This window comes from Rhamphochromis sp. 'chilingali' (genome assembly GCF_963969265.1).
Source record: "Rhamphochromis sp. 'chilingali' genome assembly, chromosome: 3".
In the NCBI taxonomy this organism is placed as follows: Eukaryota; Metazoa; Chordata; class Actinopteri; order Cichliformes; family Cichlidae; genus Rhamphochromis; species Rhamphochromis sp. 'chilingali'.
Window position 1 is genome coordinate 6980542 of NC_137931.1, and position 23503 is coordinate 7004044.

Consider the following 23503-nt stretch of genomic DNA (forward strand, 5'->3'; position numbering starts at 1 on the left):
ACACACACACACACACACACACACACACACACACACACACACACACACACACACATTTATGGAACAGACCTTGGACAAACAGAAGTTTGAAACCACTGAGTGATAACTGAGTACCCGATGACCGTTGACACAGGACAAGACCTGGTCCGTGTGGTGGCTCCGTTTGACTCAGTGTACAATACACATAATGTGTGTTTATGTATAAATAACTCTTAAATTCAATCACATTTTCGATGTATTTTTGTGAAACCAACTCACCAGATTATGGTTTGGGTGTAAAACCAAAGGTGCCCTTGTATAAACGTCCTGTATGCAAAGCTACAGTACAAATAAAAACAACAGCTGGGGGGCGGGGTCTAGAACAAATCTAAATTTGTTGCAGGTTAAGTCAAAATCACAGACTTCGTCCAGTGTCTCGCTCTCTTTCCACACCTGGTAAAAGTTGTTGCTGCACAGTGACCAGACCTGGATTTGGATTATCTTCAGCTTTTTATGTCCTGGAGACTTTTGCATTGTTCGATTATTAATATAAGAAATGAAAACGGCTCTCCTCACAGACAATCTGAAAGCGTAATCCCGGCAGTGTGAGGACGGCTGTGTTTCAGGTGGTAGAGCAGGTCGTCTACCAATCAGAAGTCTGAGGGAGTGAGAAAGCACTTTGAGTGCTTAAACTGAGTAGAAAGGCGCACTGCAAGTACCAGTCCATTTACCAGTGTTGCTATGCGAAGCAGTTACTTAGCTCGTCTTTACCTTCCCTCCTCAGTAGCCTGTTTGGGCTTTTTCTGCAAGGATGGCAGCTGCCAGCTGCTGGGGGTCTGTGATGTGGGGGCTTCTGGCCATAACCCGGCTTACCAGCTCTGAGGGGAAGATGTTGCACAGGTTTATGTACACTTTCTCCCTCGCATTGCCATAGCGACTGTGCGAAGGGGATTCTGGGTGCTGTGACATGTAGGAGGGAGGGGCATGAGACGGCACGGTAAGGTGAGAGCTGTGAGGTGGGTACGGCGGGAGAGGGGTGCTGGATGGATGAGGCGGGCAAGGAGAGTGGGCTGGGGGCGGTGGGTGGCTGAGGTAATGAGTTGGGGATGGGTGGAGAGCTGGGTGAGAGGAGTGATGCTGGCCGTAGCCGTCTTGTGTCCATGGAGGAGTGTGCCAGGACGACTGGCGTGTGTCTGGCAGGCTTTGGTAGGTAGGCGGCTCGTATCTGGACGGCGGCAGCGGTGGCTGCCTGTAGTACTTGTCCCAGCTGGGCAGGGCTTTTGGTCGGTGGCGATGGTGTGATGTGGAGAGGTGTTCGTACAGGTGTGAGTCGGACACACTTTCTGCTCGCGTTGGGGCCAGGCAGCGGCCAAGGGGTGAGCCAGGGGGTGCGGGGTTGGACTGCGGCAGAGAGTGGTAGTCGCCTGGGCAGCTGGACCGTGCGGTCAGCGGTTGGTGCTGGAGATGAGGGGGCAGGGGGTAGAGGGGCCGCTTTGGGGGAGCCTCTAGTGGAGGCGGATCATGAGCGCAGCTCTGCCCGCGTGCGGCGCTCAGGTGGTAAGGGTGTAGTCCTGTGCTCGGCGTGTGGCTGTGCTGAATGTTTGTGTATTCGGCAGGATGCAGGCCACAAAGTTCATGGCTAGATGTGGCATGATGGGAGTACAGTCGGCTGTGGGGATTAGGAAAATGGACAGCGTCTTCCAGTAAGGGGTCCGGGGGGCATCCGGGACACTGCCTCTCGCTGTACAAGTCGCAGCTGCTGCCGCAACTGACGCTGCTTTCGCTGCTGCACTCGGAGCCAGCTGAGCCCAGCCGCAGGTCTGTGTCATTGGGGAAGCGACAGTCTGGGCTCCGTCTGGAGGAGAGACTCAGGCCAGTGTAAGCACGTGTTACTGAATAGTAGCTTAAGTCTGGAGACTCACAGTGAGGGTAAAGGTCATGGCTGGGGGCTGGTAAGTGACCATGAGGCATCACTGGTCTCGCTTGCTGCTCTTGTGGGAGGCCAAGAGTGGATGGTGGGCCTCCTGGGGCCGGGGACATGCTTACACTCCCACCGCAGCTACCGCTAGTGGAGCTGCTACTGCTGCTGCCACACACAGTATTCTTCTGCACCTCCAGCCTCCCTTTGGCCAGCAGCTTCTCTTCGGCGTCGCTGTATGACAGAGCTCGGATGCTGGGGTCCGACTGCCTTTTCGGGGCGCCTTTCTTGGCGTCGATGCTGCCAGCTGGCACGCTGTGGCTCTTCACCAGCCCGGCGTCGCCCTGGTTCTTTGAGACGACGCAAGTCTTGGCGCTGGCACGCAGCTCATCAGCCACGGCACGCTGTGGTTGGGCGCCTCGCTCCGGGTGGTAGTACTTACATTTGTGACCGTAAGTACACTTCTTTCCTGAAGCAAAGAGACACAACGTGCGCTTCAGTAAACAAGTAAACACACAGAGTGGGCAGAGAAAGGGGAGCTCATTTACTAACTAACTGCACGACATCATCACCGCTCTGTCCACTTGACCTACTGGTAAATATACAGATCCAGAGAAATATAGAGAAATGGGGGTGTGGCAGTATGCCAACTGATTTAGAATGAGTCTGATTTAGCAGCATACGCACAGAGGTGAGAAACAAATGGGCTGGCGCACACGTCATAAATCTGACGATAACTTTCTGCAGGATAAGAAAGTCTCCACTAACGCATTTGCAAATGAGGTCCAATGTCACCACACATGTGAGAGAGATTCTAATCCAATATAAATTATTACGTGGTTCTTAAAAAGCACAAAATGTTTCATGTGCGTTATTTCGACGTGTATTTCGTGACTTTCTTCTCACCGTATGGACAAGGCTGCTTCTTCTGCTCAGGCATGACGGGCCTTTTTCTCAGGAAGTTGTCTAAGCTCGGGCCGTGACGACCAAGAGGGTCATCTGGCGGCATGAATCTGCGAGATTAGAAAGGATGAGAGCATTAATTCGCTATTAGAGGAAATACGATGGTGTCCATCCACATTCTTTAAAACTGCTTCACCAGCTTCAAGTGTGGAAGCTTTAAAGGAGGCACACAGAATATAATTGATTCCCCACGTATAGCAAAGTGAAAAATGCCTTCTTTACAGCAGAGTGTGAGATTTTATTTGCAAATAAACTTTATTTATTTAAACATCACTCTGATTCAAAGATAAGAGTTATGAATGTCCTCATAACATCCTCCCCTACTCACTTATCATTGACAAAGGAATACATGAGAAGCCTCTCATCTATGAACTTCTTCCACTCGGGCTTCTCGTTAGCCAGGTCTCTGTAGTTGTCGTTGGAGACGATAATGCCGTCTGACTCATAGGCCAGCTTGACAATGAAGCGGTCGTCATAGCAGACCACGCGTCGACCTTGGACACGCCGTGAAGGCGTGAACACCAGGATTTTTTCCTTCTCTAGGCGACGTAAGATGTCCTGATCTGTGAAGGAAAGGATTATAGTAAGGCTGGGGGGAAATGCAGTGCTAGAAAACCATTATTACCTATTTTGGATCTTTAGCCCTGTGAGTTCCTGCTGATGTGTTCGGGGCCTATCACCCCACGACCTTAAGGTGGATAAGCAGTTAAGAAAATGGATGTTAGTTAAACCGCGTCTGCTACTGACCTGTTATAGGGGCATCGGGTCGGGACTGCTCTTTCCGCCACGCAGGCACAAAAACTGTGATGTCTTGATGGCCGCGCTCGAGGAACCAATCTACAGCCAGCCGGATGCCCTGACAGGAAAACACTTCCTTGTTGCCATGGCTGTGAAAACGGTGAAAAGGTAAAAGACAGCGTAAATAAACATTTATGATTTTAATGTGTTTCTTTACAGCAGTTTCCACTGACAAACATATACACATATATAATAATAGAGCTCACCTCATGGCTACATTGCTGCCATCTATCACGACTGGCCGCAGGTTGTCCTGGTCACACAAAGAGTCTGAATGACAGGGTGAGTCTGGCCTCTGGCCTTCCAGCAAATCAGAACATCCACAGGAGGATGAGGAAGATGAAGAGGATGAGGTAGAGGCTAATAATCCAGCCGGCTGCTCACTGTCTGACTTGGTGCCCAGCTTGACCAGCTCTCCCAGTATGTCATTGATTAGGGTGTCAGGGCCGAGCTTAGACAGCACCAGTCGCACCGTCTCCTCGGAGTAGCCGAGTTTGAGGGCAAACTCGAGCTTAGCCTGGTACTCTTTCCCACCAGCCTCATAGCCAGGCTCTGAAGCAGACAGACTGGGTGGAGGTTCAGGCAGGTGCTCTGATGGGGAGCCGAGTGTGGACTGGGCATGGGCGTCACATTCAAGCTCTGCTAGAAGTTCAGATGGGGGCTCGGGAGGGCCTTCGGTGCCTAAGTCCACACACTGGGTCCGGCAGAGGGGCTGGTGGGTGTTCTTACTGTGAGTCGACCCTCCGTCTCCTCCGTCCGAGTCGGTACCCGGAGCGAGGGTGGAGCTGGAGGTCAACGCTGACTCGCCCTCTGCGTCGAACCCACTGTTTTCCTCTAGGACGGTCAGTGGAGGGGAGCCAGCGGTGCTCTCCCCCTGCTCCTCCATAGCAGGGGGCCCGTCAGCGCCGCCAGCCTGCCGGTCACCCCCCGCTACGTGTAGATACTCCAAATCCAGCCCCAGGTCGAGGATATGGCCTGAACCTGCCTCCACATGGTCCTTCTGACCCATGGGTCTGTCACAGACATCCAGCACACTGGGCTGACTGCTGCCCACTCACAAAACTTGACTCATTGGTGCCTAAAGGAAGAAAGGTGGAGCGAGTGAGTAAACTGTAGATAAAAGATGGATTTAGCTGTCAAACCGTGCCCAATGTAGTCAAATCCCGGCTCCTGGATTTGACTACATTTGACTGGCGTTGGTTCATATTTTTAATTTTATAGTCTGCATGATTGTCAGACGACTCCATGCAGCTAAGATAAACTAACATAAGCAAACCCACTTTGGAAGCTGACTGAAACTAAGGGAATTAAAAAAATGAAGACAAAGTAAATAAAATAATAATAATAATACTAACGTCTAATAACTCGACGCGATGGCACAAAGGCCAACAGGGAAATTGGGTAAATCCCTACTTAAACGTATACGTGGATGAAAACCCTGGCTGAAAAGTGTAGCATTTGCTACCACAGCAGTTCCTCTGAAATTCCAGGGAGAAATCATTTGCAAAAAAGAGAATTTGCATCCAGGCTGTGTGATAATGATAATCTAAAGTCCACACTGACTGTCATTACAGTACAATAATATTGAATGGGTTGCATTGTTGTATTTTGTCATGTTTCTCAGGTCTTTGTCTGAATTTCTACGAACATTATTGCTAAGGATTGTCTTATTGCATTGGAGTCACACTGGGTTAAATATGTACACTTGGGTTTTAAGGGGTATTTATTATTTTCTTCTTTTTTTTGGGTTGTATGGAAGCCCCAAACGCAATTTCATTGTTCTTGACAATGACAATAAATAAATAAATACTAAATACTAATACTTTATGGAAATCTGATTTTACACCTAGAATTTGCGGCTAACAGTGTTGGATCCATCTGTTCTGCCCAAAAACAAAAAAAGAAAAAAAACAATCTGACTGGCTGCGCGGTCAGGCACAGGCTGGCAGACACAAAGAGCTGATGGGGCCTCTATCCCTAATTAATGGACTCCTGCGTTTTTTCATGTCTGGCCCAGTGTGTGTGTGTTTTTTAATAGCACCACGCCACAGCACATTAATCTATTGGGGGGGCAGAGGGTGAACTAGGGCGGTTGGACTATTCTTCCTCCTCATTCTACCTGGTAATTAAGGCCCATATGCTTCTTCCCACTGGGGTCACTCGTTAAAACACTGAAGGCTATGAAGTCAATCGGGGCGTTGTATTCGAGCATCAGGTCTGAGGTTAGACTAGTCTGATCTGTAATAAAGGTTTAATAAAGGTTTAGAGGTTTGTAATAAAGGAAAAGTTTCGACTAATCCTGAGGTGAAATCTGTGGGGAAATTCCACAAGGGCAAAAATGCTTTTAGAAGTGAAAAATGAACTTTTTGAAGTCTTGAAGTCTTATTTGGGACAAAGTTGGCTTTTTATTTGTTTATTTTAATAGATTTGACCCTAAATATGCAGCTTGATGTATTCTGACTGGACTCTACTTTGAAGTTTAAAATCTTTGCACCTACAAAATTGAAAATTTTTCCAAGCCAGAACACAATCCTGACGACAAGCAGGGCAGAGCAAATGATGAAAATGGGGAAGTGACTTAAAGCTGTTGGTAGAACGGGGAGGATCGGTTAGACAAGGGGTGGAGTGAGTGTGCATTTTATGAAAAAGGGCTGCCTAGCAACGTGGCTGAGCTACTGTTGCTAAGCTACAGCTGTTGAAAGCATTCTCCCATCCAAATGCCAAGACAGAGGCTGCAGCGTTCAGCCGGCGACCCGCCTTAATTCACACATGTTACAAAAAGGTCTGCTGCAGGAGGGGGCAGAGGGGTTTACGTGTGCCTCACTGGTAACCCACCAAGACAACAATAGACCCGCAGCACTGATTAGGACTGGGACCTTGGCATTAGCTGCTGTGGGTGTTGATGGTGCCCTGTGATGCACACACAAACACACTAACGACCCAAGGTGACTCATAATGCCGTGGAGAGAGTGGGACTGAGTTTGCAGCTCATCAGCTACACTGATGATCTTCTCTCAGGCTTAACAATCAGCTAATCTAAAGCGCGAGCATCACATCAGCACTGCATAACTTCAGACAGTCTGGTCAGCCACGCCAACACTAACAGATCCAGCTAAAGCGAAACTGTGAATGACAGCAGCAGAATAACAACAATATTAGAAAATATTCAACAGTTGACTGTGTCGCTACAAGAAAAATATGAGTACTCTAAAAAGATCTCACAGCGGACAGTTTGGAGTCGATAAAGGCATTTGGAATAGATTTATCGGGCTTGGGCTCTAGCAGTCCACCTAAGTTTTTACTGTTGAAGTCTCTTTTTTTCATTATTTACCACTATTATATCTCCATATGAATCAAAAGCTGACAAATAATTCATAGCCTTAAAGAGGGTAATCAAGAGCAATCAATAGAGGTAGGAGGTAGTTGACTTCAGAAGGAGGAAGTCCGAGCTGCAGCCTGTCAGCATCAACGGGGAGTGCGTGGAAAGGGTCTCCAGTTTCAAGTTTCTGGGTGTGCACATAGACACAGACCTCCAATGGAGCTCTAACACCTCTGCGGTCTTAAAGAAGGCCCAACAGCGTCTCCACTTTCTGAGAATCCTCAGAAAAATGGACCTGAAGAAGGAGCTGCTGACCGTCTTCTACCGCTGCTCCATTGAAAGTGTGCTGACATATTGCATCGGTGTGTGGTTCTCCAGCTGCACCACAGCACACAGAAAGGCACTCCAGAGGGTCATCAACATGGCCCAAAAAATCATTGGACATCCTCTTCCCTCCCTGAAGGACCTGTACAGCACTCGCTGTCTCAAGAGGGCACGCAGCATCCTACGGGACTGCACACACCCAGGACACCGGGTGTTTAAGCTGCTGCCGTCTGGCAGGAGGTTCAGGCTGCTGAGTTCCCGAACAAATAGACTCAAGGACAGCTTTTACAACAGGGCAATAGCCCTGATCAATGTAAATAGCTGACCTGACTGGATACCTCCCTGGACTTTTTAGGGGGAGGTAACAATGTTTAAAACGATAACAATAATATTTATATTTATAACAAGGTGCAATAATAATTAATGTGCAATAATAACAGTGTGCAATACACATACACTTATTCTTCTTTTTTATACTAAGTTAATATACTGTGTTGTGTTGTTTGTTACGTTGTGATGTGTCATATCGTGTCGTGTTGTGTTATATGTAGTGCCGACGTAGGACAGTTTTTCCAATTTCATTGTACTACTGTACTATGTATGACTGTGCAATGACAATAAAGAGTTATCTTATCTTATCTTATATTTAATAGTCTATCTACAGATATCTGTAGAGGTTAGGAAATCCTCAGCCCATACAGATAATAACAGTTTAGTGGATAGCTGATATTTTACATTTGTTCATTTTGTTGTTGCAGTTTAATTTCTTTCACCCTTCTGGATCAGAGAAACAAATAATTCTTGGTTCTAATAAACAACTGAACAGCTATAAAAGGTCTCCTGGTCTTCGTCATATTATTGTGCAAAGTAGTGTTTGCCTCAGTGTAAAATTGATATGACACAACAGATAAATACCATCCTATTTTATACAGTTTTCAGGTATCAGACAATGTTCTCCGTACTGAAAGCTTTCTGGTTACTGCTCGACTGTAATCCAAGTTCTACTAAACAATCACATCTGGTAGTTCTTGTGGCCATTTGGAAACAATGACCAGTGATCAGAACACAGATATCCACCACCTACACCAGTAGCCCTGAATCACTGGCTCCCCAGAGGATAAGCCAGCAGGCCAGCTGATGGGCTCCCACACTGCATATAGTGCGACAGCTGATAAATAAAGCTCCACCTGGTAGTTTCAGCTGCTCCCTTATTTACCAAGCTGTCATCACACCAAATGGGTGGATCCACGTGTTTGATTTTACAGCGGATGCCCTTGCACCTATCCGGGCTTGGGACCGGCACACTACCAGTACACTAGCTTGTGATGGGTTTGCTGATCGATATCAGGTCAATACAGATCTATCTGCTGATATTTTTTAATATACATAGATGCAGTAATTACACGTAAAAAGGAAAAATTATGGCATTATTGGATATTAATTTTGCAGAAAAGCCAGTAACTCACAAGATTTACTCAGTGGTCATGATATTCTGCTACATGCGCTGCAGACAGATCTGAGGTAGAGACAGCGCCGCTCTGTTGGGCAAACTATGTGATGACAGAATTTCTGAACTATTTCAAAATTATATTTCAGGAAAAAAAAAAAAAAAACAACTATATCAGTGCATATTGGATAACACTTTCTTGTCTTCCTACTTGAGCCTGGTTTTGATGGAGGTTTCTTCCTGTTAAAAGGGAGTTCTTCCTTCCCACTGTCGCCGAGTGCTTGCTCATAGGCAGTCATTTGACTTTTTTCTCTTTATAACTGTAGCGCCTTAAGGCAACTGTTGTTGAGGTTTGACACCATATAAATAAAATTAAGTAGAACTTGTAATTGAATGCTGATACATCTGAGGCCAGTCAAAACTGCCTGTTAATATCAATTGACTGACATGTTGGTTTGGATCTGCTAATAATCTTCATTAGTAGTTACTGTGATTATATCTATGATTAATCAATTGAGCAATTTGCCTACAGGTTGAAAGAAAACCATGGCGAATAAGGTCTGAAAAAAAACTGCTTTGTCACAGTCCAAGATTACATATTTAAAACATTTTGTATGAAAAATCAGTCCAAGGCCCAAAGATATTAACTGCTGAGATAACTCTGGATCTTTTAGTTCTGTTAAGTTTCTTTGCTTTCACAACCTCTTTACCCTCATTTGATCTTTTTCACAATCTGGATAAATCTAATCATAATCCCGTAGTTTGAGCTGCTTAACATCAAAAACCTGAACAGTCACGATGAAAGCCTGTAAGTCTTTTCATAGCTAGGGTTTTAAAAGTCTTCTTGTGTGGCAGAGCTCTGCAGACGAATGCATGTGAAATCGGGTCCAGCTTTAACGGCCCAAAGACATCGTGGCATCTCCAAACCTCCAGGGTGAGCGAGTGCATCTTTCAAACATCAGCTTACACACACACACACACACACACACACACCACTGCTGGCTTTGATAGAACCAGTAATGAATATGTAACACAGTCCTTGCAGCGCTTTGTGCAAGTGCGTGCAGCGGATTGGGGGGGTTCCATTTTGAAAGGCGGTCTGAGAGGGGGCACAGGACTACGGGGGGTGGGGGGTAGACCCCTGTGTCTGCAGCACAGTGCAAAAGTTACTGTAAAAAGTGTGCATGCATTAGTGCATCTAGGTGGCGCACTAGACTTTACCCACCAGCAACAAGGCAACAGATGTCTGCTGAGCGCGGTATCTGCAATGGGTATCCCCCACCCATTGCACAAAACAGACACACACACACACTTTCTCTCTCTAAGGGCAGCACCTTATAGAAAACTTTCTGAAAACTTTTTTGTTTTATCCACTAATGTGACACTAATATATATTTTTAACCAGCATCACAGGAAGCCCATCCCTCCTGCATCAAGTTTCATATCAACACATATCACACAAATCTGAACAACTGCAGTGACGGCAGAAGTGAGCAAAGTTTAGGCAGGTGCTACAGCACTAAAAATTCTTATCCTGCACACCAAGAATCTTTTTAAAAATACTCTTGTGGTAAAAAGTCACTAATGGGTTCTGCAAGTTGCATCCATTTTCAGCAATATTTCACAAGCAACAAAGAAAGTAGGCTCCATCTTTTCCTCTTTAATCTGAATTTGCCCTTGTGAATTATAAATGACTCGAACCTTTCTGAAAACTTAAAGGAGTCTAGGTTACTCCCTGTATGCCAGCATCAGTTTTTTTGATGATCCTGCAGCGCAGCGGAAGCCTAGTGAGGCTCGAGAGGAGCAACCTGTCATACAAAAGCCAATATTTCTATTTTATAGCAAGCAGAAGATAAATTTCAGTATAAAAGTCAGGTTATAATAGAGAGGAGGGAACTCCATCACACTCACCAGACCAATAAAGTGCAACAAACAATGAAGAGAGGAAATGTGATTAGCTCATTTCAACATCTTTAAATCCTTGAAAAGCCGATTAAAAAACGCTGCAGGTGAAACTGAGAAAGAACCAATCCCAAAGTTCGAACAGCAACAACATCCAAGATCGATTTCTTCTTTCTTCTAGAGCATCCAGCTCCAGCCTCACGCCTCTGTCTTCCAGAGCTGTGTGTGTGTCTTTTTCCCCCCTCTGAAGAAGCAGGCAAGTTGGACAATGAGTGGCAGAACAGATGGACCCAACAATGTCAGCCATTCCCTCGTTTAGAGTGGCTGCTTCTAACCAATCGGAGAAGCAGCAGCCCTACAATGAGGTGCAGAGGCAAGAGGCGGGGGAGGAGGGGAGTGGCTGTGGGCAGATGTCTGCAACACCCAGTTTCCCCAAGGCACGCGTACTCGACGTGCACCGGCACACACACACGCACGCTAACTCACACACTCCACGGCCTGAAAGGGCTTCCCCTGTGTGGCCGATGAATCAACGAGGGGTGGGAGGCTGAACAATGGAGCTACACAATGGGAGGCTGGGGAGGGCAGCTGCAGTGTGAGGCCTGGTGCTATTACGGCCCCGGGCAGCAATGGAGAACACCTGGCTACAGAGCGCCACAGTCACTCTCCTCTCTTTGTCTCGAGCTGTGGGGAGGGTGGCGGTGGTGGTGACAGGAGGGGTTTCAACTGAAAGAAAAGCTGAAGGCTGGCTGAAAGACTGCTGTGGCCTTTAAGAGAGTGCAAGAGGAAAGAGAAGAGTGTGGCTGCGCTGAAAGAGAAAAAAAGACAAGTGTGTGGGGGGCGAGAGACATCAAAAAGTTTTATGTCCCAGTGAGTATGAGGAGGGGACCTGCTCAGCATTGTTGTGGCACACTTAAGGCCGATGACTCAGGAGCACAAATCTTTGCCTTTTTGTCTTTTATATGATTATGTAGCACGTGTAGAGGATCCCATTTGTTAAAGAAAAGCAACATACTTCAACACCCAAAATGACACAAGAACTTGCCTACGTTTTCTTGTACACTGGTATAAATGTATTTCAATTTCAGTTATATAGCATCAAATTCAACAATTCAATCAACAGTTGCTTCAAGCCACTTTATATTGTAAGGTAAAGACCCTACATTTAAATACTGAACAACAAAAAAAGCTTATCTCATACACGCCCATCCCGAAATAACGTTAGCCAAACAAACTCATCTCAACCGAAAAACCATCCAACGCTGGATACACTTAACTTGAAAAAGCTGCTACTTAATACACACTAATAGTAGTAAATAAGACAGAAACCTCCATGTATCTACAAATCTTAAATTAACGAATTAAATTATTTTTTTTTTAAACCAAATCAATGGCTACCTTTAGTTGTTTTAAATTTTTAAAAAAGGAAATATTGACAAAGTTTAACTTTGTGAGAAAAAGTGATAAATCGCAATAAAGTTTATCAATATCGCAAAAAATCCCAATAATATTGTATCAGTGTCTGATGAGTCCCACCTCTATCAAACAGGCAGAATGAAGAGCAGAGAACAATACACTGTAGTCTAGTACCATGCACTTGAATATGGATACCCAGCTGACCAAAGTGACACACAGACTGGACAGAGGTGAAAGTGGCAGATGCTTATAACAACAGTGTAAATTAATATGCCAAATATGCCAAAGATGAACATGGTGCAGCTTAATATGTGAGCTGTTTATCTAGGACACTTTTTTTTTAAAAATTGAATCAAATGACTCTTCATCCGAGCCAAGTAGCGCAACTCAAATCCCACAGCTGATCCCTGTGTATTAAAATGATGAAATAAAAGTAAGGTGGACACACACAGTTGCTCCTTCACCTCCAAATCCGAAGCTTTTGTCTCCATTTTCTGCAGACTCTATAGCAACTGCATGTTTTTGTTGCTCCTCGGGGACTCTGACATTGTCTAACTGCACATAATCAGGTACTGCTGTAACATGAGTGCTGCATGGCACCAAAGCAAGCCAGGGGAAAAAAAATAAAAAAATCAAACGTCTCAGTGTCACTATTGATCTTTTTTTTTTTTGTCCCCTCTGGTCACCAACACAGAGTACTGACAGCAAAATAAATAAATAAATAATACTGTCGATATGTAATACCGTGGTATTACATTTATAGGTCTTAGTGGTTAAGAATTGTTTTGCTAGCTTAATGGGAACTTACATAAAGCCTGCCTGGTTTTATTCAAGATCTGTGCTCCAAAACAGCAAATATTTCACACTTTTGCATCAAAAATAACAAAATCAACTGCACTTTACAATCAAAGTAGTTGTATAATTGGCTATAATTGGTACACTGGTATAAAATTAATACGTAATCATTGCAGGTTTAATTGAATTATTTGCAGTGTTCACTTTGGATTCTTTGTAGGGGCCAACACAGCACTCGGGCTAATGAGCAGCCAAGCTGCAGCAGCCACACCCGTGGAAACTGAGTACGATCCAGAGGACAACGCATCTGCCAACGGAAAAATTAATTTAGAGAGATAAGGCTGAAATATCCAGCTGCATTTATCTTGGCAGCAACAAGTAGCAGCATGTATTTACAGGCAACAGAAAGCGGTGTGGTGTCGGTGTGTGTGCTCAGCCAATTTGCCAACTAAAATAAGTGTTCCCCCAGCTTTAGTGGGCTCAACAAGAAAACAAATGCCTGATTAAATAAGAATATGCTCCTAGTCAGCTCTCAGAGTCAGACGAGGGTGCTGAGGAGAGATGCATACAACAGCTGACCGACTGCACAGCTCCCAAATGCTCTAACAGAGACAGGAGGAGCTCTCTGTGGGGGCCATCTGTCCTTACAAACAGGTGTGCACTGCTCCCAACAACTGCAGCAGCAGCAGGACGAACGCTGAGAACCCAGCACAACAGAGCTGAGCTGCAGCGGGAGGCTTCTTCCTGTGCCAGAAATTAATTCTTGCCGGGTTTGGTCCAACCTGCTCTAGTCTTACTTCCTTATTGATAAGACTTGCAAACTATCGGGCGACGAGTCAGGGACTATTTTAATAACCACTTTAGTCATGAAAAAGTAAAATGCCTCTGGCTTTGCATGAGACACATCCCACATTTGACTGAGGTGCAATAAACAAAGTTCTCAAAACAAGCAGAAATCCAGCGATGTTCAATTCACTGTCACTTAAAAACAATAAAAAGTAAGCGATTAATCTTCTATTGTGTTTGGAAAAATGACAAATGGGGAGAAAGAAGGTGCAGTGCATCACTGTGGTCCACTTTTCCTATCCAACCGAGGTTCAGGCAACAGAAGGAGACCTTTTGCTCCTTGTAACCTCTTTCTGACCTCTGCACATCCACTCAGCACTGCCAGCACCACCAGCAGTACAGAGTAAGTTCAGGATATCATGGCAAAAGTCATCACCTCTGTGTGTGTGTGTGTGTGTGTGTGTGTGTGTGTGTGTGTGTGTGTGTGTGTGTGTGTGTGTGTGTTTCAAATGAATACCACAGAAAAGTGAACAGAGGAAGTCTTTGTGGAGTCAGAGGGCCAAACATCACTGCTGAAGCTGCAGTATTTTCCAAAAAGCAGCTAATTACCTTTCCTCTTAAACTGTGACATGTGTAGCAGCATGCACGAGGATGTTATTTGATACAGAATAGCCTTTAAACGTGACAGGGACACACTTTGAGTTTGGAAACAGGGGTGATGGTGAGAAGAAAGCAAAGTGGGCTCACTAAATAAAAGCCCCACGGGGTGTGGACAGACAGCTGTTGGGCTCGTGCCTACACCACGCCCCCCACCCCCATCCCCATCCAAAGGCTCAAAGCCTGGACTGCTACTGGTCCGACCCCTTCGCTGAACCACTATAACCAGTGTTCAGCACAGCTGTCAGTTTGCGGAGACAGGTGGGAGGGAGAGACAAGAGCGCCTCTTCTCCCTCCTGAATTCCCCAGAGAGCAGACTTGTGCTTCACTCAGGCCTTCTTCACCCCAAAACTGCCTTAATGCTAATTTCAAAAACACGCATCGGCTCCATTTTCAGCCTAAAAGGCGCGAAACCCCACAGCAGCACCCATCCCGTTGTCAGCCTGTTGAAGAGGATACAGTCAACAAACTATATTATGGATGTTTGGGAGCGCGCATGGGGCGTGCACGGTCACCGCAAACCAACACCGTCACGACCTCCCTGCAGCTCTCACCCACACCAACCTGCGGCTGCTCCGGCTAACGAGTCCGCCCTGAGGACGCTGTTGGCGGGTTCTCACCTGGTCAGAGCCGCCGCTGGAGCCGCACGACAAGCTTGGCGTTAAAACGCGCCCATCTTCATCACATACTGGCGACGCAAAACATCCGGCCGGACTGCAGCGTGACCCAGCCAAACTGCGTCAGGCTGAAGAGAGCAACGACGCGCCTTCCGCTCTGCCGCTCTTTCAAAATAAAAGCAAACCAACCAACCGCCTGTTCGAGGGGAAGAAAGACAAGCAGAATTTCTTATACCAACACTTGTGTACTTTTCTTCTGTCTTATGTTTGTCTGGTATAAGATATAACAACAAACCCTACGGTTTGTTAGCAACTAACTTACCTCAAGACCCTCAACATAGCATACATTTCAAACTGAAAACCAGCCGCGTTTGAAGATTTTAACCTCTCTTAACGTAAAATAAAATCATACAATTAATAAAAACAATAATCATGATAATTTTAGGCTAAACAGGAAACTGTACCAAAAGTGTTGAGGCTCGCTTTACTAAAATTATTGCGCCATCTTGCGGTGAACGTGTATTATTAGCAAGTCCTATTTTCCTCCCTTCAAACATTATATGCGTTTAAAATCTGCTTGATAACATGTACTTTTTTTTTAAAATTCTGCGAAGTGCAAAATGCAGCGTTTTAAGTAGAAAATAATAAGGTGCAAGTACTTTAGTAAAGTACTCGAGTAAATCTGGAACCCCAGTTCCAAAAAGCTATCAGGCTGTGTGAAATGTGGATAAAAAGAAAATGCACCTTTTGGAAACCCCACGAGTCCGTATTTTATTCACAATGGAACATAGAAAACATCAAATGTTTGAAATGAGAAATATTTTGCATTTGGTGGCAGCACAGCATCTGTAAAAAGTTGGAATGAGGCAACAAAAAGCTGGAATTGTAAGTGGTACTGAAGAGAAGCAGCATGAGGTGTAAAAAGAGCTTCTTAGAGAGGCAGTTTCTCACAAGTAAAAATGGGCAGATGTTCATTATACAAAACATTTTTCAAATTCTGAAACTGTTTCAGAATTATGTTTGTCAATGTAAAATTGTAATGATTTTGAATATCTCACTATCCGCAATACATATCATCAGATGATTCACAGAAGCTGAAGAAACCTCTATGTGTAAGGAAAAAGCTGAAAATCAACTCTAGGATAATTTGTTTTAGTGTATATTTGCTTGACTGTTCAAAGCATACATCATTAAAAGAGGGTTTTTGGAAGGGTTGTGAGGAGAAACCAAAGTGGAGATATTTGGCTATTAAAACAAAACAAACCAGCATAAGTTCCTCAGGCACGGTGGTGGAGGGGTGATCATTTGGGCTTGTTTTACAGCCGCACGACCTGGGCACCTTGCCGTCACCGAGTTGACTACGAACTTCTCTGTGTACCAAAATGTGGGCATTTATCTGACAGCTAAGAGCATGTCCAAAATGTAGCCATGCAACAGGACAATGATCCCCAAGCACAGCAGTAATGCTACAACAGAACGGCAGAAAAACAAGAGAATCAAGCTATTGCAGTGGTCCAAAGTCCAGACCTCAACCTGACTGAACAGCTGTAGCAGGACCTTAAAACCTCAGTGAGAGGCGGTCAAAATTCATCCACAACAACGTGAGTCTGATGACATCCCACAAAAAAAAGTTATTGCATATGAAGCTTCATATATCATTCAGTTATGTGGCTTCTGACAGTCACACGTGCACCACTTTAAAAATCAACTGATGCAGATAAGCCAGGCAAGCCTCCTCTGTAGCTTGAAATGTAGTGTGTCATTTCCAATCCCCCCCCCCATTTAGTCCCACCTTAAACAAGCGCAGGCCCAGAAAGAGCAGCAGCATTTCTTAAACTTCTGTCTCCTTTTTATTTTATTTTCAATTTGTTGATGCAGCAGTAAATATTTACAGATTATGTTACAAAGAATGACGCAGCACTGTAAATTCCTTTTGATTTTATTCAATGAAAGAAAAAAAAAAAACCTTCAAGAAAATACAGTAATTCCCATAGTACACACAGAGAGGACATAAATTAGAGGCATCTAGAGAGACATCCGGGGGGGGGGACGTGTCACCTGGCAGGTAGAAAACATTAGATCCGTGCTGCCACACAGCCAGGAGCGCACACACTCACGCACACAGTGCACTAAGGAGGATGTAAAGGAAATCAGTGAAATTGACACTGTGGGCTTGGGTTATTCATAAAGTGAGCAAAAGTTGATTAATCCTGTACACAAACATCTAAATGAAAGTACAAAAAAAAGGGATAATACAAAATACAAAAGAGGAGCAGTGGAGCGGGAGAAACCATAAATATTCATATCGATGCACATCGGTTTAACAACTGCTTCTGTAAACATTTTGAACATAAAGGTGTGCATTTAAAATAAAACCACTGCAGTCGCATATTTATCTGAAGGGTTACACATGATTGGAAACAACACTAATAAAAACTAAGCCAGAGTTTAAAAACACAAAAGTATGCCACATGGTTTTGGCTGTCTGGAGCGGTTTTTCTACACTATCAGAACATGTGATTCATTCATTTATGTTTTTGCCTTCTTTCTTTCTACACAAACGACAAGACTGAAAGCGACTTCTGCACCTCACAGCGGGTCTTCCCCCTAAAGACAGCGAAGGCACCGCCCTTTAAAGAGTCCTATTATGAAGCTCTGTCATTCACACAGAAGCACAGCTGCAGGATGGACTCTACACTCAGCGGCGGGATGAGACTGTCTCATGTGAAGTGACAAACGAGTCTCGCCTTGTCGTTCGGGTTTCCGACGGTGAGATGGGAAGAAAGAGCACGAAATAAAAATTTTATGGGAGCTCGGTTAAAGTAGCGCGTCTCTTCAATCCCGATTGGATGTGGCATGCCTGAATGCGTCAAGAAAAAACAGAAGGAACATAAAAATAAATGAGGTCCAACATTGAGTCACACGGCTGCTTCAGACTAAAGTGTTCCTACCCTAAAATCTAAACGTCTTCACTTTTGAAGTAGTGGATTTTAGTTTTTTTTAAGTTTTTTTTTTTTTTTGTTTAAATTGCTGGAAACTCCTCTAAGGCAACATTAAGTTGAAGTCTCCTTCAGAACGCAGATGATTGTAGATGTGAAAATGTCACAACAGTGCAGGTGGAGGACAATCAGCTGACCCTCCCTCCTTTCCTCTAAGTGAGATCTATACATGCTGCCCTCATTCTGCCCACTGGCCTCCATGCTACCTTAATGGCAACCTGCTAATTCACAGTTTATGCTAGCCCTACTTACAACTGATCTTAAAGGAAAAATCCACCTTAAAAACATAAAACTATTTGTATTAAAACCTCACATTTCTGGGTCTATTTTGTCGGTGTGTGTTTCTATATTTCCAGTAGAACGACAGGTTCTGCAAAGGAGACACAGATTAAAAAGAAAAGCCAGGATTTCATTACAAAATAAAAGCCCCTGAAGAAAAAAAAAAAAAAAAGGTCAGGCTCTTGATGATGAATAGTGGATTCTTCCTTTAAAACTCATTTTTGTGTGTATTTCTGCATTCCTTATTTATGCGCAGCAAGTCACATATAAAATATACAGTGTGTTTAAAAAACAAAAACTGGGACTACCTTAGTTAATAACACCAAAGCAACATGCCGTCATAAAAAGGGCTACTTTTGTCCAACATGAGCTACAGCACAAGAGGAGGCGTGATAAAGCTGTTCTTGAAAAACCTGCGCGAGTCCGACGTTAGTATGCACCAACTCCAACATATCCAGTACCCTGTATTTAATGGATGCGTCGAGGAGGTCCCTTAAAAAAAAATCTTCACTTTCAGGAGGTTAAGGAAGAGAAAACAAAGTGAAGACGAAGAAGATTTACATGTCGAGCACCGTTCAATCTGTGGAACTAAGTGTAGTCGTAGTGTTGTAGTCACACACCTGACAGGACCGGGATTAAACACAGCTACACATTCGAGCTGTGGCAACACACACACAAACACAGTCTTATCTGATACGGTGACGACTGTGTTTAGCGTTCTGCCCCCTCCCCCTGGACAAACACATTTTGTCATACACTTACAAGATGCAAAGTTTTACTATGACATAAAGATATACCGTCAACAGGCAACAGATCCCGCTTCCTCAGAGGGAGAGGAGGAGAATGGGGATCGGCTCGAAGGTCAGGCAACAAGGCCGGGGGTTGGCGGGGGGAAGAAAAACCTGCAGGCGCCTCTAAATACATATCCACCCCTAGCTTCTGTTCATGATTACAGTCTAATCCGTTGTTTGGCTGCCCGAGGACATGAGAAATGGAAGCCGCCGCCTCAGAAAATGCTTCTCCAGCTTGGGCTTTAAAACGTCTTCGTCGGTCGTAGTCGCAATAGTCATCTGTTGGTCGCTGCTTAGGTAACTGTTGTCATATCGGCTGACGGCACGTCTCTACCAGCTCATGAGGGATGTGCGTCCCAGGGTCATGAAATATACTTGGCTGGCACCTCCGGCACGCACAGAGGCAAAGAAGACCTGAAATTGAAAGAATACACTGGGTGAAAAGGTGTTTGGTGGTCGTGCCAGGCTACCAACAGTAGATTAGTAATAGTAGAGTAGATGTTAAAATAAAATGTTAAAGAAATCTATGAGGTGACCTGAAGAGGGCGATGAACAAGATATTCCCTCACCGTTTCCCTCCCCTCATCTCCAACTGGTCATGGCAGATGGCCCCCCTCCCTGAGACTGCAACTGTTAAGAGTGTTTTTCCCTCCCACTGTCACCAAGTGTTTGCTCATAGGAGATCACCTGATTGTTGGGGTTTCTCTGTATTATTGCAGGGCTATTACCTCACAATTTTCTAAGACCCCCCAGGGGTTAAGCGCCTTGAGTGTCGAGCACTTTTGCATGGGAGAGAGGGCAAATATTACCAAGTTAAGACTGAATGCTGTGATTAAAGGTTCTTCAGCAGTATCACTTAAAGGATGTGCACTTATGTAACCAGCAAAACTGATTTGTTTTTCAGTTGGATTTTACAGGTTATTGGTGACATTGAAGGTGGAAAAGTTTTGAAATGATTTATTGCAGTATTGTGTTTTCAACAACAAAAACCTGACATATTATTAGGGGTGTGCTCACATTTATCTCCACTGTATAGAGAGAAACGGGAGGGATGAAGAAAGGAAGGATGTTTTCACCTTGTCATTCCTCTCACAAAGGAACTTGAGTCTCTGGGCTCTCTTGTGCATGAAGACTCCGTCAAGGTGGCCCGTCTCCACTGAGCGGATCTCTATAGCCTTCTCACCCCAGCCCATGATCTGGTTTGACCTAATGTAGGCTGCACAAGCACAGAAAGGGGGAAAGGAGGGTAAGTAGCTGTTAAAAAAGCTGTAAAAATTCAAACAACGTGTCATTTTACTTGTGAATACTTCTAATGATAAATGTAATACTTTTACATATTGATAAAAAAGAAGCTATTAAACAAAAGTGTCTAAAATCAAGTGAAACCTTGACTGCTGTTGGAGTGTAATCGAATGCATCAAGTGAAGCTGCTGCTGGGCTTTTCACATCTGATTGTTTTATTCTGAAGGTTGAACCTTCACTCTGCTGCACACTGAAGTTGCCAGCATCATTTGCACCATTGCTTTTAGAGTTGGGAGATCACTTCTCCCAGTAAAATAATCAGAAGTCTCTGAACACAGGACTTTTCAGCCCTCTTCACTCAGGGCGTTTTCACACCTCCAGATTTTTTTACTCTGGTCCAAATCAGCTGATAAGTTTGTAAACTTGTAGCTTTTCCCTGTGGTTTGGTTTGTTTTCACACAGAAAAATCCAAGCAAACCAAAATGTTTCACTGCAAGCCACATGAGAATGTTCTGTGCGCTCACTGGCCAGACGTATCTGGGGTGGGAGGAAGAAAAGTAAATACAGGAAGAAGGTGCTGTGGGAGAAAACAGAGTTTACACTCATTTCTTGGTTAGTTGCTAGCCCGTATAGACCTTTGCGCATCTATAGTAGCTACCTGCACTGAGAATACAAAGCATAAGTTGCTATGGGATATTTTTTAGCCCTTGTAACATGTTCTGAGTGGGCTCGTATCACGTTCACACCATAAATATAGTTTGTTTGGAACCACACTGAGACCACCTCCTGCAAAGGGTCTCGGTGCGGTTGTTTTTGTGCATACCAGAGTGCGATTCAGATTTTTCTGACCTCTGGCATCATGATGAGAAATATCTGCTTTGCTCTTACCCACTGAAGTTGGCATTTCTCCCCACTGCAGCACCACATCTTTGGTGATGCGTCCGTAGGTGTTGACGTAGACGCCCTCGTCCTCGTAACACACCAGCAGCTCAATCCCATCAGTGTTGGGCAAGATGATGATGGCGTGGCACTGAATATTGGTTTGGATCTGAGGATGAAATGGAGGAAAAAGGTAAGAGATTTTAAAAAGTCCCTTCACCGCCAGTCGCAGCAGATAGCCGCCCCTCACTGAGCCTGGCTCTGCTGGAGTTTGTCCTTTGCACGGTCACTAAGGGCTTGCTCATAGGGGGTCGTTTAATTGTGGAGTTCTCTCTCCATTATTGTAGGTCTTTACCTTATAATATAAAGTTGAGGCGACTGTTATGATTTGGCATTGTAGAAATAAAACTGAATTCAAATTTAGAAAATGCAAAACACAAGACGTAATCAGTCTGCATCAGTTCGCACATACATGTGTGGGCAGGTAGATGTCGTAGACGGCACCAGAGTCCACATCCACAGCGTGGAAGCCTGAACAGGAACCGTAGATGACCTTTAACCTCTGACCTTCCTCCACCGTCAAGTCAACCAGCAGAGGTTTGTGCACCAGGTCACCAAAAGACTAAAGGAAAAAAGTCAGAAGAAAGTCAGCCTGAAAGCAGTCAGCCACCTGCAGGTAGAATGACACCTGTTAGAGAACATGCTTACCTTAAAGGCCATGAACTTGTGATAAGGTTTGGGCGCCCACGCGTAGACCTCCACAGAGTTCTTCAAAGCCAGCACCAAGAATTTAATTCTCTCGTACTTCACTGGAATAACAAGTAGGTGGCGAGTTAATCATGGGTGATGGCTCCTATGGTGATCTATGTGGATATTTTTTTTAATTCTTGGACTCTGCTAGAGCAGCTTTGCATGATTCAAAATTCAAAATAAGCCTTATTTATCTTATACTGAGCCTCAGAGCAACCTCTGAGCTCTAAGCTGTTCAGCTTTAAGCCCTTTTATGCCCCCTCTCCCTTCAAGGCACCATTTCCTTTTTCCTTTACATCTGAGCTTTAGGAAACGTACCAACTTTGTAGTGGACACAGCCCTCCAGGTCGCCCACATTGACCCACCCCTGCTTCTTCTCCACCTCAGGGTCATTGTGCAAAATCTTGTTTCGAAGCCATGACAGGTAATACACTCGCAGCTTGTTCTTTTTGCCTGCAGGAGGGAGGAAACAAAAACAAAATCCATCTATCCAAAACTTTACTGATTAAAAATGAATCTGAATCGAGACTTTCTGGTTGGCACGTGTGCTCTACCTGATATGGTCACCAGGACGTTGAGTCCCTCTAGGACGTCCATCTGCTGGATGCGTCGACGGTTGATCAGAGGGTAGACCTTACCTTGACCGCTTCGGTCCAGCAGCATCAGACCGCTCTCTGTTCCCACCAGCAGATTTACTCCTGGAAGAGCAACAGGCACAAACATACGTCACTGCTGATATGTTTTTATCCATCTGTGGGGCATCACAGTAACTCCATATTTTTGAAGTTGACTCACCCCAGAGTGCCGCACACAGGATCTCAGAGTTGAACCTCTTCTTGTACTTGCGAATCTCCGGGGTGTCGCTCGGTGGACGAGTGTTGACCGGGTTGACATTAACCACCGAGCCTTTACGGGATGGGTCGGACCGCAGCTGATCTGACAGGCGCCCGTCTTGCCCAAATCCAGCTGGAAAGGGAAAGCAGAGGCAGTGCACATTAACTTTGCAGATAGCAGAGAGGAATTAGTGTTGAAGATGCATTTTTGCAGTGGGCTGTATATCCAGACTTACTCATGTTGTTGAGGGAGCTCCCGCTGGATGGAGATATCTGCAGCAGACGCGGGTCGATGAAGGGAGTGAACGAGGAGGAAGACTTGTGTTTGGACATGGAGTTGCTCTCCGACTGCGACTGGTGGAGATATCGGATATTTAGAAAACCTAGAGCTCAAAACATTCCCAATAAAATAACTTAAAATGCACCGAGCTGAAACATGAATCAAACTTGATTTGTTACAGTGATTTGTAATTCCTAAGAACGACTGTTTATTTAAACGGCAGCAGAGGCCCCTCAGGTTTGAGCTTATGAGTTATAGCTCTACCTCTGGGGTCTCGTTAAACAACATCCAGCTTAAATGCCTTCAAAACCACATTTTTACAGCACAACTGGGAACAAAGTCCCCCCACCACCCACCCCGGGAAAAAAGCAAACGAAAAAGATTAAGTGCAGTTATGTTAATTGTTTTGATGTTAGTGAAGGCACAAAATATGTCAGAGGACAAACAACATGTGCAACAAGAAGAAGAAAAAAAAATGTGTTGAAGGAAACATTAAGTGATCCAAACACAGGCTGCTGTGAACTGTTAG

At 44.8% G+C, this 23503-nt stretch overlaps 2 protein-coding genes across 15 annotated transcripts in view; both read right to left on the minus strand.

The window, feature by feature from the left end:
* Positions 1-520: 520 nt before the first annotated feature.
* Positions 521-15073, minus strand: LOC308394026 (putative ribonuclease ZC3H12C). Of its 3 annotated transcripts, none has more exons than XM_080878131.1 (6): positions 14925-15073; positions 3865-4736; positions 3608-3747; positions 3189-3423; positions 2804-2910; positions 521-2366 (listed from the first exon to the last, which is right to left on the minus strand). In XM_080878131.1, exons 2-6 carry the CDS (start codon positions 4665-4667, stop codon positions 760-762), a joined length of 2892 nt encoding a protein of 963 aa, XP_080734257.1. In that variant the 5' UTR covers positions 4668-4736; positions 14925-15073; the 3' UTR covers positions 521-759. The 3 variants fall into 3 exon arrangements, with proteins under 3 accessions (XP_080734257.1, XP_080734258.1, XP_080734256.1); XM_080878132.1 differs by having other exon boundaries at positions 14869-15004; XM_080878130.1 differs by lacking the exon at positions 14925-15073 and adding an exon at positions 10660-10976.
* A 2372-nt stretch (positions 15074-17445) lies between these two features.
* LOC308393187 (mitogen-activated protein kinase kinase kinase kinase 4-like) overlaps positions 17446-23503 on the minus strand; it is a 38793-nt gene continuing 32735 nt past the window's right edge. For all 12 annotated transcript variants that reach the window (XM_080876739.1, XM_080876736.1, XM_080876734.1 and 9 more), the window contains 9 exons: positions 22931-23048; positions 22657-22827; positions 22416-22559; positions 22180-22314; positions 21820-21920; positions 21584-21733; positions 21121-21280; positions 20067-20206; positions 17446-19404 (listed from right to left, as the gene is read on the minus strand). In XM_080876739.1, the coding sequence (XP_080732865.1) occupies positions 19321-19404; positions 20067-20206; positions 21121-21280; positions 21584-21733; positions 21820-21920; positions 22180-22314; positions 22416-22559; positions 22657-22827; positions 22931-23048 (1203 nt within the window). In that variant the 3' untranslated portion in view covers positions 17446-19320. The remainder of the gene's footprint in view (positions 19405-20066; positions 20207-21120; positions 21281-21583; positions 21734-21819; positions 21921-22179; positions 22315-22415; positions 22560-22656; positions 22828-22930; positions 23049-23503) is intronic.